This window comes from Mugil cephalus, chromosome 11, assembly GCF_022458985.1.
Source record: "Mugil cephalus isolate CIBA_MC_2020 chromosome 11, CIBA_Mcephalus_1.1, whole genome shotgun sequence".
Lineage (NCBI taxonomy): Eukaryota > Metazoa > Chordata > Actinopteri > Mugiliformes > Mugilidae > Mugil > Mugil cephalus.
The window spans coordinates 7,738,596-7,753,705 of NC_061780.1; the positions used below are offsets into that span (position 1 = coordinate 7,738,596).

At 43.6% G+C, this 15,110-nt stretch overlaps 1 protein-coding gene across 2 annotated transcripts; it reads left to right on the forward strand.

Moving 5' to 3' along the window:
- Positions 1 to 2,430: 2,430 nt before the first annotated feature.
- arhgef5 (Rho guanine nucleotide exchange factor (GEF) 5) lies at positions 2,431 to 14,859 on the forward strand. 2 transcript variants are annotated; one of them, XM_047598205.1, is made up of 15 exons: positions 2,431 to 2,962; positions 3,455 to 7,186; positions 7,898 to 7,943; positions 8,456 to 8,505; positions 9,205 to 9,575; positions 11,005 to 11,165; positions 11,271 to 11,423; positions 11,531 to 11,660; positions 11,754 to 11,828; positions 11,973 to 12,062; positions 12,288 to 12,430; positions 12,543 to 12,686; positions 12,780 to 12,850; positions 13,984 to 14,097; positions 14,232 to 14,859. In XM_047598205.1, exons 2-15 carry the CDS (start codon positions 3,475 to 3,477, stop codon positions 14,396 to 14,398), a joined length of 5,427 nt encoding a protein of 1,808 aa, XP_047454161.1. In that variant the 5' UTR covers positions 2,431 to 2,962; positions 3,455 to 3,474; the 3' UTR covers positions 14,399 to 14,859. The 2 variants fall into 2 exon arrangements, with proteins under 2 accessions (XP_047454161.1, XP_047454162.1); XM_047598206.1 differs by having other exon boundaries at positions 2,432 to 2,962; positions 3,455 to 6,535.
- The last annotated feature ends 251 nt before the right edge of the window (positions 14,860 to 15,110 follow it).

Sequence of the window (15,110 nt, forward strand, 5' to 3'; positions counted from 1 at the left end):
CTGGACACACAGTATCTTAGCTTAGTATTAGTAGCTGTAAATTTAAATCAGCAATGTTGCGATACCGAGAGGTGCACTGGGGACAGCAACTTCAGGGCTCTCTATAACCTATACTTTATTTAATTTTAGACAATTAAGTTAATTTTGCGCTGTGAAAAAAATTAAGCTAATTTTGAGCTCTGCACTGTTTGCTTTTCTCCTACTATCATTTCTGCCTTGGTAGACTACAATTGTTAAACAGCAGTCATTCCCAAGCCAGTTCTAAGCTGCTGATCTGCACAACTAAAAACATAATTTTACAAAGACATTGACTAAATCACCAAACATATATGTGAAAGACCCTGGCCTCCGTTGTCTGGATCTCTGTGCCAAGTTCCAGTAGATGCTACCCACCTCCGATTTCATGACTTAAAAATCCTTATTTCGTGATGTAGAGCAGTCACAATCAACTGTCTGTCAGCATTAGCGTTGAATGGTTCAGGAAGGTTTCAATCAGTAAGTTACATGTTGAGACATTTTCAACCCATGCTATGCCTCCAAAAGAGGGACAGACCGCTATGTTAAAAGGCCCAACTTTAGATCACAAAAATGATTCTGGTCTCTGTAACAGACTTTCCCATTCATAACAAGACGGTGTATTTTTATATAACTCATGGTTATAAATTATATTGAGGCTTAAAGAATTTATAAAGTAGTGGCAGCTTTGCATGACAGGTGGGTGTCTTCACAGGGTAACTAGTGACCTACGTCGCCATCACCCATCCACCTCAGCTCCGCTCATGCTCCGACTCTTGGCCTATTTTTGAAATAGACAGGAAAGGAACTGTCCAGATGGTGACAGCTGTTGCCTCCACACTGACTTTCAAAATGGCTCTTCAGAAACCTTGTCTATGACGTCACAAATGTTTCTTCCATCTTTATACACTGTACAATCACTTGTTGTAGTACCACCATTATTTAGTTTACAGCTGAAAAGCAGGGTTTAGTGTGCAGTAGTTCTTGAATGTTAACCATGCTACACTAAATCATAGCCCCTAAAATTACCATAAAATTGATTCAAGGCCACTTTAAAACCCTTTATAAGAAAAACAAAACATAACATTCCTCACGAGAGTGGGATTTATTATTAGGGTGTTGTGCTACACTCCATTAGGCTTAAGTTTGGTTTGGTTTACGTTAGGCCTCACAAAGTTCCAGGGTATCCAGTGTTTTAGTTGCATCAGCTTTTTTCAAGTGTGTCTGGGGGCTACACGCAGCTTGCTGTCTATAAAATAATGTGGACCTTGTGGTTACAACTTATCAGCATGAATGTGGATGCAAGACCACCCGTAGCCTGTTATTTTAATCAGACTGACCTGTGAAACAGTGCCCCATTCTTCTACTCATAAGCCCAGTGTGCAAAGCTCTATTCAAATCATGTGAAGTGATAGGATTAAGGATGATAAGCAGTCTTGTCCGTCTGTTTGTTTGAGGGTTTTATTGACTTTGGGGAGCGCTGTTGAAGTATTTTTGCCAATTTTACATGTGATAGAGATACAGACTATCTCTCTCAAAACCATCCAAATAAAAATAAAAATACACTTCCCAAAGATGACCAGCATTCCTTTGTTACTCAGCAAAAGAATAAATTTGAGACATGTTGCCCCTCCTTTGAAGTTACCATATGGACTATTACTATACATAGAATAAAACTTTCAGATAGAGATGGGGTGAACAGAGTTCAACACCTAAATGGAATGTATCACAGATCAACACAAACTAACAGTGAATGTTATTTTGATAACTATTATGAAGATTGGATCATTGCAGATAACTTGGCTGATCCAAATTAAATGAAAGCAGTGACCTATAATATAATGTATAAAGTACATTAATCTGAATTATAAAAGCCATCGTCACAATTATGCACAAATTTAGCAAGTTAAGTATTGTCTGGGTGGAGTTAGTGGAGTGGAACAAAATGTAGAAAAAAGCTGAGCGTGATCTTTGACCAGTAATGCTAATTAGATGGAGCATGGACAATTGGAGTCATTCATGGCAGTCCTCCTGAGTAATTAATCAACATAGAAGAGTAGTCATTGTTAAACAAATCATTCACAGATCACCCTTGTAATACCACTCCCTTGGTTTCCACTTCTGTGATTGCATAATCTTGTTTTCTTTTCTTTTCTTTCTTTTTTTTTTTATCTAAGAAGCTGTTTCTCTTTCGTCTCAAACAGCTGCCAAGGAAATGTAGAGAAGCTTTATAGTCCTGTGAGCCTTCCTCAGTTGCGCGTGTGCTCTCAATCTTCACCGTTCTTCTCCCTTCCCCCACTCTCCTTGTGTTATCACCCTTTTACCTGGCTACCTGGCTATGTGTGTTGAGCAGACACACCCGTCTGTTCAGTATAAGCCAATCACAGTTCTTGGAGAGGCACACCAGAGGAGGTGTACTTCCTGCATTTTGTGAGAGAAGAGGAGAGCAATGACTTGAGCACCTTTACTTTTTTTTTTGTTGTTCTTTTGCCAAGGGGGGTCCACATAGGCGATCACGTCACCACTAGACAAGAGGAAAGGACCATAGTGCTGGACACTGTTTGATTTACGAGAGAGCTTCTTGTGCTTGAACAGCGACTGTGAGGACAAGACTGGAAGAAAGAGGAGGGGAAAGATAAGTGTCAATCTGTTGAGACTTGTTTGGGAATTTGAGAAAGGAGGGGAGGTGGAGAGAGAGAGAGGCAGCAAGAAGGAAAAGTGAGGAGAGCTCAGGCGTAAACATTAACTTTTCAAAAGAGTTTAAGCCTGGAGAAAAAAAAAGAAACAGGCAGCTGAGATATATTTGAAAAAAGGAGGACGTTTGTAACAATATGCCGACAATGTGAATTCAAGGAATGAAAATTTATGTGTTGTGCAATCTCATGTTTTTGAGCTTATCTGGACAGAGGAGGGGGGAGGCAAGATCTCCCCGGGATACTACGTTCAGGTGAGTCGCTACAGTTTTTACATAGATTTAAGGTGACCGCTTTGATAAATTCCTTCTGGCCTGAACACAGATTTAGACCTGCTGCTGTTATTGTACACATGCTACATGCCGTGCCTATGTGTCACAGGCCCATGCTATCTGAAAGACCTCTTTTCGCTATGCTGTACTTTGCAGGTCTGTGCTGCATTCTTTGACTAAACTGAGCGAGTGTCACCTTTGTTCAGGCCCGCTTCTTTCTCTTCTACCACAATATTTGCTGTTCCACGGCCTTTAGCCTAGACGTAAAAGTGCAGTGATTTGACGCAAACCGACCGTACCAACTGAAAACAGTGAGGCTGTTGCAGAAAATTGGCAGTAAAATCAGAGGAGTTTTTGGTAGCTTTCTGAATTATTGATATTTCCTGACTGATATGATCTGATTTGCTTTGTGTGTCAGTGATTTGTTCCGGAAAATGCGTAATTTATATCTTGACAACCGTTATTCTCTTTCAGGTTCTCCAAAATATGATACTATGGGGACCAAAAGGCCCAGCTACGCCTTCTTTGACACCTTATCTAACATAAACATGTCTGACCGCAAACTTCAGCCTGGTGGTAAAATCTCCCGCGATCCAAGTCCCAGGCCAACGTCAATTGCCCACTCCGAGCGAGACAGAGACAGCACCCGAGAGGAAAGCCAGTGGAGGGACATGGGTGGAGAAAGGAGAGACAAAGCGAGATATAAAGACATGAACAAGCTGGAGAGATACTACGAAAGAGACAGGACTCTTACACCAAGGCAGAGGGAGGGAGAAAGAGAGTGGAGGGAGAGGGAAAGGAGGCAAGAAGATGACAGGGGCAGAAATGGGAGGCTGCTGTCAAATGTAGAGAAGGAGAGTGAGCAAGAGGTGAAAAGGGGCCCGAAGAAAGGTGATACATTTCCCAGAATGAGAAAAGGTGGCGCAGATCACGGCAGTAGAATGATGCCCACTATAGAGTTAGCTGAAAAAAGGGAGGCACGGGGGCAGAGGGACAGGACCCAAAGGACGGAGGCAGATGAGTGGGAGAGGGAGAGGGAAAGAGAGAGGGAGTGGAAGAGAGAGAGGTACAGAGAGAGGGATAGAGAACGAAGCAGGGCTAAGGAAGGAGTAAGGAACCAGGGAGACATGCCTGTAGAAGATGAGAAATCACGACAGAGGGTTAGATATCAGGAGTCTGACGTTGGGTTTCCAGACAGGAGACGAGAAGGGGCTGATCTGTGGGACATAAGAGAAAGAGACGTAGACAGAAGAAGAGATAGGCCGAGGCTTAACATGAGCGAGAGGGAGGCCCGGATACCTTCCCCGCAAAGACGAAGGGACAATGAGGTCTACACAGATAGAAAGGAGAGGGAAAAGGCACAAAGGAGAGAGAGAACAAGGGACACGAGGAGCGAAGGAGATAGCGATGAGAGAGACCTGAGGAGGGAAAGAGTGAGGAAGAGAGAAAGGGACGAAGTCACATATCAACACAGCAGAAGTGAGGGGGACAACAAAGACGCCACAGGAAGAGAGAGAGACCCAGGTAGGCAAGGATACAGAGACGAGGACAGGCACAGATACAGAGACAGAGACGGGGATAGATACAGGAGGCGGGGTGACAGGGACAGGGAAAATGAAAGGTACAGAGATGAAGGGGGCAGATGGAAAGAAAGAGACTATAAGGATGACAGAGCGTGGACAAATGACAGTAGAGAGGACGATCGATACAGAGACTACAGGCAGAAAAGAGACAGGGAAAGAGATCCTAGAGTGGATAACACAACAGGCAGAAGCAGCCGATCCCAGAACGCGTCTCCTCGCAGGGTGCCCCCTCGATCCCATAGCAGTGGAGAGTGGAGCAGCGACGTGGACAGTGAGACACGAAACAGAAGAGACCCAGACCACTATGAGGAGAGGGAATCAAGGAAAAGGGACACGGCTGAAGAAAGACACAAAGCACAGAGAGATACAGAGAGCACTGGTGGAGGAAGGCAAAATGAGAGACAAGAGAATGAAATGACTGGCAGTGTGCCAGAGCAGAGGAGGATGTGGTTAGAGCCACAGAGGGGCAAAAATAGTATTCAGGGTTTTGTAGACAGAGAAAGACACACGAGGCAGAAAGAAAGCAGGAGAGGAGAAGAGGAGAGTTTGGAGCCAATGTCAGAGAGGGGAACATACATGCGAGGAAAAGAGGAACCGGAGGAGAGACACTCTGACCAAAGCAGTTCCAGAGAAAGGCAAGGAGGCAGAAACAAGTACAGGGACACAGAGGGAGTAAGTGTGGATGAAGAGGAGGAGGGTGAAACCTGGAGAGAGTCGGGTAAGGGAGGGAGGGGGCAGCTTTCTGACAGTGATGGAGGGATAGAGAGAGGTCGATGGAGGGATGCAGAGGGAGAGTATATGACAGCGGAGAGTGACAGAGAGGAAGAGGGTGGGAGTGATTACTGGCCCCGCTCTGAGAGCGAAGGAGGAAGTGAGGCAGGGTGGAAGCAGCACAAAGAAAGAATGTTATCGGGAGAAGACGGCTTTGTGACCGTGTCCAGTGGTGGCGACGAGGAAGATGAGAGAGAGAACGGCGAAGAGGAGTTTGAGGACTGTCAGGAATTCTGGGAAGCCGGAGATGCAAAAAAGGACCCCTCACCTGTTGGCTTCAGGGGCTGTGAGGGGGATGTTGAACAGGAAGAAGAGTGGACCACGGGGAAGGAGGAGACGGTGGATGTGGAGGAAGGCGGGAAGGAACAGAAGTCAAAGTTAGTTTTCTGTCTGATTGGGCAAACCTCAAAAAGCGATGAGGTGTCATTGTCACAAGCTCATCAGATGGGAGGCGTGGGAGACGGTTCAAATATAGACATTCATCTTCCCTGTAGTGATGACAGCACACAGCAACCTCAGGATGACCTGCATCTCACATTGAGTAAAAAGGATGAATACTCAGTCATTAACAATCAGGACACAGAGCGTGAGCATACTGCCGTAGGAGAAACAGCTGATATGAGACACAATCCATCTTCAGAGCTCCAGGACGCCAGGCTTGGACAGGGACAGGAGAGCGAAGTGGCGAACCCGTCCTCTGTAACAGGAACAATTAATAGAGACTCGCAGACTGAAAGACTCCTGAAAGAATGGAGAGAGAAAAATAAACAAGGACAAAGAGAAATCGAGCAAACTTCTCCAGTCCCCAGTAACCCCTATGGAGAATTTTGTCCTCAGATGACTTATGAACAAATTCAACCCATCTTGGATCAGATCAACACTGCAGCAATGAGTCCAGAGGAAGTGGAAGCCATCCGGATCAGAATGAGTGGGGCCTGGAGCATGTCCGATGAGCCCAAGCGCCGCTCCCAAGCTCCTCACCTCAAATGGGCCAAAAGCGTGGTGCGGGAGATCTTAGGGAACTCGGAGGAGGCGGTGGACGAACCAAACACGGACGAAGAAGTCAATCTGCCTGAGATCAACAGGCAACCAGAGGAGGTTGCAGAGGGGCCCGCGGAAATACCAGTCGTTAAGCTGACAACATACGAACAGAACTCAGAGCTCGAGATGGAGGAGGAAGAGGAGTTGGAGGGATTGAGAGGTATGGGGCAGAGCCAAGCTGACATGCATACTGACCAGTCCACCGCTGTGCATGTTGTAACATCCACATACACTCATGCTGACACACATTTAGACACAGAGGGGAAGGAAGATGACAGAATGGAGGAAACGACTGACGCTTATAGTCAGCTGAAAATGTCAGACGCAGGGGTGAAAATGAGCGAAGATGGAGGTGCTGAGCTGGAGTTAACGGCGGCAGAAAAAGAAGCAAGCAGACAGGATGAAACTGAGATGTATCTAAGTGTGAGAAACACACTGTATAAGCCTAGCAGCTGCCCCATTCTTAATTACGAATGCGAGTCTGACCTCCCCAGCCACTCGGGAGATGGTAAGGGGCAGGAGGTGGAAGACGCAACGGAGGAAACTGTAAAGGACAGGCAAGTAGAAGAGTGTGAAGACAGTGCTGTTGCAGTGGGGGCAGAGGAGATGGTGGTAGGAAGCGCAGGTGAGGCAAAGAGGGGAGTAGACAATCTGAAGAGCTCCTGCAGTTTTCGGGATTTGGGTCCTGAAGTTCGAATGAGAAGAAGGGGAATCCGTAAAACAACTGAAAGAAGAAATGGAGAGCTTATAGAGATGGAAGAAGAAGAAGGTGTTGGAAGGGATCGCAGAACAAGAATATTCTCCTTATCAGGTAAAGGAAGAAGACTGAGTTTTTATTGGCAGCTCTGCAGATTATTTTACAACTTCTTATCAGGGTGACATATTTCAGACTCGACCCCCCCCCCACCACCACCAGGAAACTGTTTAAATAATCAGCATTTGTGTTTCCCCACCAATAATGCTTCTGATTTATTTTTTAACTTTTTCACTTTCGTCACACTCTCCTTGTCATTTCCTGTGGGTGTTTTGTGCTTGATTGTCACTTTGCTGAAGTCACAGTGCCCCAAATCTAAGTCAGACATCAGCTAATGGGCTTAATCATTGCACCGATCTGGATTTCTCAAACTGGAAACTGCGTCACGGGGTTGTGTTACAGGTGGTGGGTGGAGATAATTGTAGGTGGAGAGTGAATGTGAAAGCCAGAAGCATGCACTATAAGGCTCAGATTTATTCCACAAAATGGCAAAAGAAGCGTGACTCTGCTTACACACTCGTCTCTTCTCCAGTGGTTGCTGTAGTATTTATCATAGCGCGGTTGCTAATGTAACCAACTTATACTTTAATTTTATTTATTTATTTATTTATTTATTCAACTCATCGTTTTTTGTCTTTTGGATTTTTTTTTTCACTTTTTTTTCACTTCAGTTTAGTTCATCCAAGTCGTTGCTGTATTTAATTCATCCAAACATAGGTGATATGCTGCTGTATAACACTTCCACAAATGGATACTTTTATATTCCAGATGATGAGGACGGTCGGAGCAGAAGCTGGGGAGAAGTAGATCTCAGGTGAGTGAAATCAATTTACCATAGAGTTACCTTGATAAATGTGGCTGTGATACAGGGAAACAAGACAGATTTCACATTTTTTACTATTTGATATGGTATCAAAACTGTCTGAGTGTAGCTCTGTAGAGGATGATACCACAGTTTTACTGTCACTTGCCGGTTCATTAGGTACACCTGTGGAAACAAATGCATTCCAATACAATGGCCCTGCACCAAATACCCTTCATGACTGGTGTAATGTTGATGTTGTATTGAAGCAATGTTATGAACATTCAACTGTATCATCATTTTAGTGGCCGACGTTTGTGGTGCTATTAGACAATATTGAATTAAATTAAACACATTTGAATAATCAACTCTCTCGGTCATTTAAAACCAATTTTGAATACAAAAAATGTTCATGAAGTTTTAGTACAGGGCTGTTATATGGAAATGCATTTGCTTTCACTGGTAAAACTGATCAAAACAGTCCTATGTCAGTGCAATAATGCTTTTTTTTTCTGTCATGGTAGGAATGTTTTGTGCACACTCGAAAGACGGAAAAGAAATTCAAAGTTTTTCAGTGAGTATCTCTGTTCCATCTTAATTCTTGCCTAATTCCCATTATGTCCCAAAATTTTATTTGAACTCCCAGTAAGCGAATCACTCGCCATTTTCATTTGCTTGTTGCGTTTGATTTCACTGGAAAGCCCAAGATGAGGTAAAAATTTTCAGTTTGGCGTACTGACAATTTTTCAGATCCTATCTGCACTGTGGTTGGAAAAAAAAAACACGATGAGGTTGAGCATTTCCCTTCAATGTGTGTGATTCATCTTTGTGTGAATTCAAACTGTGTAACTCATTTCATTAATATAAATGGTGTTCATGAATTACTGGGGGCATGTGTATGTTGCCTGTTCGCTCGCACCATTTAAAAGCTATGTTTTAAATCTAATCTTTTAATCTAAAATGGCAGCAGTTCTTGTGAATTATGATTCACATGGATATTACGCGAAATGGGGCAGGAGTGTGTCTGCACAAGTGCTGTATATGTGTGTTGTTTGTGCAAGCCATGGACAGGTTTCTGCAAGTACTCGTATCTCTTAACTTGAGGGGGAAACAGCTGCTGCCATGACTTTGAATTCCTAAGTCTGTGTAAAAAGAATGTCAGATGCCAATAGCTAACGTTACTCCTGTCTGTCTTCTTTCCTTTGCGTCCTACATGGTTCGACCTCCTCTGCTTTCCTTCTGCTGTCCTTCTTTATTATTCTCTTTCTCTCAGATGCTGCGCAGCTCTACCAGCAGTACAGCGAGGCAGCGCAGAACATCGAGATCCTGCGCCAGGCTCGTTCTGATGTCATCTCTCTGTGCGAAGACAACACAGCCTCTCCTGCTCCGTCGCCTCCTCCTGCCCGGAGACCCCTTCCTCCATTACCTGCAATCCCGCACCCCCACTCCTTGTCCCACACAGGCTCCGTCACCAGTGTTAAAAGCTTGCCACTTCCTGAGCCCCCCAGGAATGAAGGCAGGCCATCCTCTCCGCGCCTATCCATTTCACTCTCACAGTCGTCCACACTGTGGCGAGATCTCCCGGGGGTCAGGAACAGCACAGAGCTGGAGGAGATCTCAGAGGACCAGAGGCGGCTGCAGGAGGTAACGCTGTCCGACCGCACATCTGACAAAAGTCCTTTCTTTTGATTCATTGAATTTCTGCAAGCAATGCTGAATTTCCTTCGGCCTTCTCAGCCTACTGATTTGAGTGGAGCCTGCCGCCGTTTGCTTCTCACGCTCTTTCAGCGTTCCGCATTTCTGCTGAAACGAAAGTCAGGGTTATTTTCCAAGGAATTCTGTGCTATCTCTGATTTCATCTCTGGCTCCTCCTCACACCCTTTATTAAATTTGCACTTGTGAGAATTTTCCATACGCTCCTTGTTGACAGCAAATTATTCCATGATCAGACATAAGATTATGAACACCTTCCTATTATTGTGGAAGTTTCCCTTGTGCCTCCAAAACAGTTGCGACTCATCAGAGAATGGACATGGGCCTTCTGAGGGGGTCCTGTGGTGTCTGGGAACGAATGTTGTTAGTGCATCCCACAGACAATTGATCACTTAGACTTAGACAGACTTTATTTGTCATTTAGATTTCCATCCAAATAAAATTTCAGTGCAATGGCTCAAAGCACAGCAGCACATACAGTACACAGTATATAATGTTAATAATTTTGTATAACAAAGATAATATAGTATCGGTGTGGGATGTATTAAATTTCCGTCCGTCTGGTGCTGTTCTTCATGTTTTTTGAGTTGTCCCTAAACCATTTTGTGTGTCAGGCTGCATCATGTTGGGGATGGCTGCTGACATCAAGGAGTGTTATTGCTATGGGTTAGATCCAGATGTGTGGTACGTGTCCAAATGAATGCCAGGTTGAAAAGTTTCCTAGGAAAAGACGTCAGTGCATCAGTGTTATTTACTTGTTGGTGGTTTTAATGTTGTGGCTGATCGGTGTACAGTCAATATTAAGATTCAGTATCAAAGTCTGTGCCCACTTTCTCTGGAAAGGTACTTGCGAAACATTTTGTGCCTCAGGTTAATACAGGAGACTCCTCAGGGCAATTAAATCCTTCCAGTAATCTTTCGCCTTTACGGTGGCCCCAATTAGTCGCATGTATGTATTGTTTCACTTGAGCAGGTTTTCTCCAGTTCGATTTGTTGTTGACTTATGGGAAATAGCGTGACATGAGTCAGCTTCACTGTTATTACCTCATGCCTCAAAGTGCTAAAAACATGGAAAAAAAAAAACAGTCAGTAGTCTTTCCTCATTCCAGAATAACCCTCCCATTATTTTTTATTGGCAGATGAGTGTCTTTTACCAAACTCAGTTGCGCAAACACGTGTTTCTCTCTTAGTGTTCGCTTTTTCCTGTAAACGTTTAAAGGAACATGCTTCTCAGGTGGAGTCTTTCCACTTGTGAAATACTCCTTGGAATTTTACCGACCCTTTGAAGACTGACACCCGCATTGTTCGTAGCTAACATCTAGCAACTGTCATTTACTCCTGTTTTCCTTTTGCTTTTAAGGTGAGATTTGAAGTGGTGACTTCAGAAGCCTCCTACTGCCGGAGTTTGGACATTGTGGTTGAACACTTTGTGATGAACAAACAGCTGGGGTCGCTGCTGACCACTCAGGATAAGAACTGGTTGTTCTCTCGGCTGGCGGATGTCCGTGCAGTCAGTCACAGGTCAGACATTTAAAAGTAGCTCTTCATACACCTCCTCTAACTTTACATTTGCACACACCAAATCTCTGGAAGGCAAAAATTTAAAAATGTTGATTTTGGTTTTAGTTTGTTAACAAAGCTGGAGGAGCGCGTGGAATCAGACATCATGCACTTTACAGTATGTGACATCATCGCCCGGCACTGTCAGCGCTTCAGACTGGTTTATGTCCCCTACCTCACCAACCAGTCCTATCAGGATGCCACCTACCAAAGACTCATGTAAGTTGCCATACTTTCTCTGAAAACTAAAACAAATTTAAGGAAGCAAAAGCTATTTTTGGCTCTTGACTACATTGTTTTTATCATCATCTTTCGCTTCCTTGCAGGAATGAGAATCCAGGGTTCAAGCGGACGGTGGATGCTTTAGAGAAGAGTCACGTTTGTCAGAGACTCCCACTCCGTTCTTTCCTCGTTCTTCCTTTTCAAAGGATCACAAGAATTAAGCTGCTGGTCCAGGTGTGTAGAAAGGCTCTTATCTTATGCTCGTATCAGCGTTCAATGCGGCAGCGTTTTATCTGACCCTAACGTGCACATGTGGCTTCTGTCCAGAATATTGTGAAGAGAACTGCTCCAGGAACTCCGGAGGCGGTGCAGGCCATCAAAGCATTAAAACTTCTAGAAAAGGTACAGGAACTCCCTTTTTCTTTTTTTTTCTTTTTTTGTAAATTGGTGTGCGACAGCAACTTTTAATGTTGCTGGAAAAATGCTCAAACATCTTTGACTCATTTGTGACAAATCTGTCTTTTATGTCAATTGTTTCTCCTCTAGCTAATCCAAGAGAGCAATGACAGCATCTCTCAAATGAAAAACATCGAGTCCCTGGTTTCTCTCAGTGCTAAGGTGGACTTTGAGTGCAAGGCAAGTAATGACTATGAGTCAAATAATAATTTCCTGTGTGGATTTGTTTTTCTTAAATAATACAGATTCATGAAACGGGTTATTTGTGTTCAAACGTTTAATTTAGAATATCTATACAGAACGTTTATAGTTATATAGCGCATTTTATTGGACATACCAAAAGGACCTTTCACTGTCATAAATATTAACATGCTGGCGCTTTTATGTTCTGTATTTCTTTTACAGACTCTTCCTCTGATCAGTCAGTCTCGGAGGTTGGTGCGAGAAGGTCCGGTCACGGAACTGATGGATTTCTCTCTAAAGGACACAGAGAGAAATGTTTACTTGCACCTATTCAATGACTACTTGCTGCTTTCACTGCAGAAAGAGTGAGTCAGCAAACACGGAGTTTGCTTATACTTAACTAATCCACTAAACCATCCAGTTTTTTTCACCTCTGCGTCTGTCATCACCTTTTCAATCACTGTCTCTTGCTTCCAGAGGGGGAAAATTCACAGTAATCAATCACTCCCCGGTGGAAAACCTGCGTGTAGAGAACTGCCGTGTGAAGCTTCATTCACTGCAGAAGAACCTGTTCCGGCTGCACATGGCCCGCAAATCCCTCTTGCTAAGGACTGCCACACAGTAAGAGACACTAGCACTTGACCTATATTAGTGTTGCAATATTATAAAAGTTTCCCCAGACACACCACTCTTTCATTTTTTTGTTTTCTCCAGGAGTGATAAGCTACGATGGATGTCAGCCCTCTCCAGACCACATCCTGAAATAGATTTTTCTGCTGCCCAAGGTATTATTGGTGTTATTTATCCTGGTTTACATTTTGAATTGAGCTGTTTCTGTTTGTTGGCCACGAGTTCGGAAACACCCACCTTCATGGATGGCCTACATAGCAGCCGATGGACTCGGCGGTGGGTCATAAATTAAGATTTTTGCTGTAAAGATTCTTCAGCATTTTGCATTCCCACTGGCAGAAACAAAACATAGCACATATTTCACGCACGTGAACTGAACATGTGCGTGAAATGTTTGCTTTCATTTAACACACTGAAACAAAATGTCAGGAGGTGTGTGAATGTACTGTTTAGTGCATCGTGTAAATCACAGTGCATGATCTGAGGCCAAATTCATGTACTGGTCAGACCACAAATGAGAAGCTGAACAGGTATTAGACGGATGGCACGGCTCACTGACACACCAAAGCATGAGTGTCTGAATGCCCAGTGTAAAGTTTATGTACATAGTGCCCTATTAAAGCAGTTAAGCTCCATTTGGTCATCTTGTACTGGTAGGCTTTCCTTCTAGCAACCTATTGCATATTCGTCATGTCATGACTGTTGTGGCAACTCATTTGTCATAACAGGAGGAGTTAAGGAGTAGCCATCAGTGACTAAATGTAAATGCCACTCATTGGTAAACTTACTGGGGGTCTCAAAAACAACAACAACACAAAGTTAACTGGACTTGTTGAGTTTTCTTGAAGATTTTTTTCCCCCATTCATCCACGTGGCTCCTTCAGTTCTAAATGGCTGGTGAGGACTGTAGGTTTGATTAAGGCATCTGTGAATGGTGTCAACTTAAAACTGAAATGACTAAGGCCTGTTAGCAACCAGAGACTCACCTGCAATTAATCTGCAGTAAAGTCCATATTAACTTGGGTGGTGACCTGTTTCGCACAGTGACGCATTACTGGCCATAAACTCCAGACTCGAGGTGTGAATAGGAAGGGAAATTGTCACAGACTTACTGGTTATGTAATTTACAGTCAACCCACAGCTGCCATCAAACCTTTGTCCACGTTTCGTCTATAAAAGGTCAAGAAGCACCCAAAGCTCTCGTCTGATCAAAGAAAAGTGCATTTTTCATGGTTCTTTTTGGATATCATAAGATCAATATGATTAACTTCTGTCATCTCTTTTGCAGATTTTCCACAGATGCAGTGTATCCGAGCTTTTGTTGCCCAACAGCCAGATGAGCTCTCCTTAGAAAAAGCTGAAGTTATACTCGTGCACCAGGAAAGCAGTGGACAAGATGACAGTAAGAGATCTTGCCATCTATTCCTTGCAAAAAAATATAAAAAAAATCCGCTGTATAGGGCATGATTGTAGAAGTACTCTGTTCAGAGTTGAAAATAAGCACTTTCTTTACGTTGCATTCTTTCTTCTTCCCAGATTGGGCAGAGGGCACCAGACTGTCAGATGGGCATCGTGGATGGGTGCCCAAGTCCCATTTGGAAAATATAAGCAGCTCTAGAGTGAGACAACGCAACCTATCAGATGCTGTAAAACTAACGACAGCCACAGCCGCGCTGTCCGGAGAAGGCTCAGAAATGGACTAAACGGAGGAATGTCCTGGATGTACCAATAAGAGTACAACTCAACTGGACTCAATAGAACAATACGAATTTAAATGCATTTCTATCACTGAAATGTTCTCAAGAGAATAGCTGGAATACTGAAACACTGTGAGAATTCATTGTACCACGAGTGTTGCTTGTATCTCTCAGTGGAACAATATCTTGCTGAAATGCATGAACTGCTGAAGCCTGCCTGAAAGACGGTGTGGACATATGACTCTATTACAGAACACTGTGTATGATAGTATATCAATGGATGAATGGTGAAATATATTTTTAAAGGGAAACTGCCTTTTTCCAGGAAATGTTATTTTTGGGAAATGTATTATGTCTATGTAAATCTTCATGATTATTACACTTGTACAGAAGATCTTAGCTTTTAAAGGACACATTTCAATAACTGAGATTCATAGAATAAAACACATTAACACGTTTCCATCAAATTGTGTTTTGGTTATTTATAAACTGAATAGATACTGGGCCTTTACTGAAAACTGCCTGGATTCACTGACATGTTGTTTACAGAGCAAAGTGAACAGTTCAGACAATGAACGTACGTGCGTACACGCAACGCACGTAGCTTGGCAGAGACGCGGAGACAATGGGTGGGAACGCCACGGGTTTTAAGACCTGCTATTGGTCACATGTGTCCTACCGCAAGAAACATGTAGGCGGCAACAACTTCTGATGGACA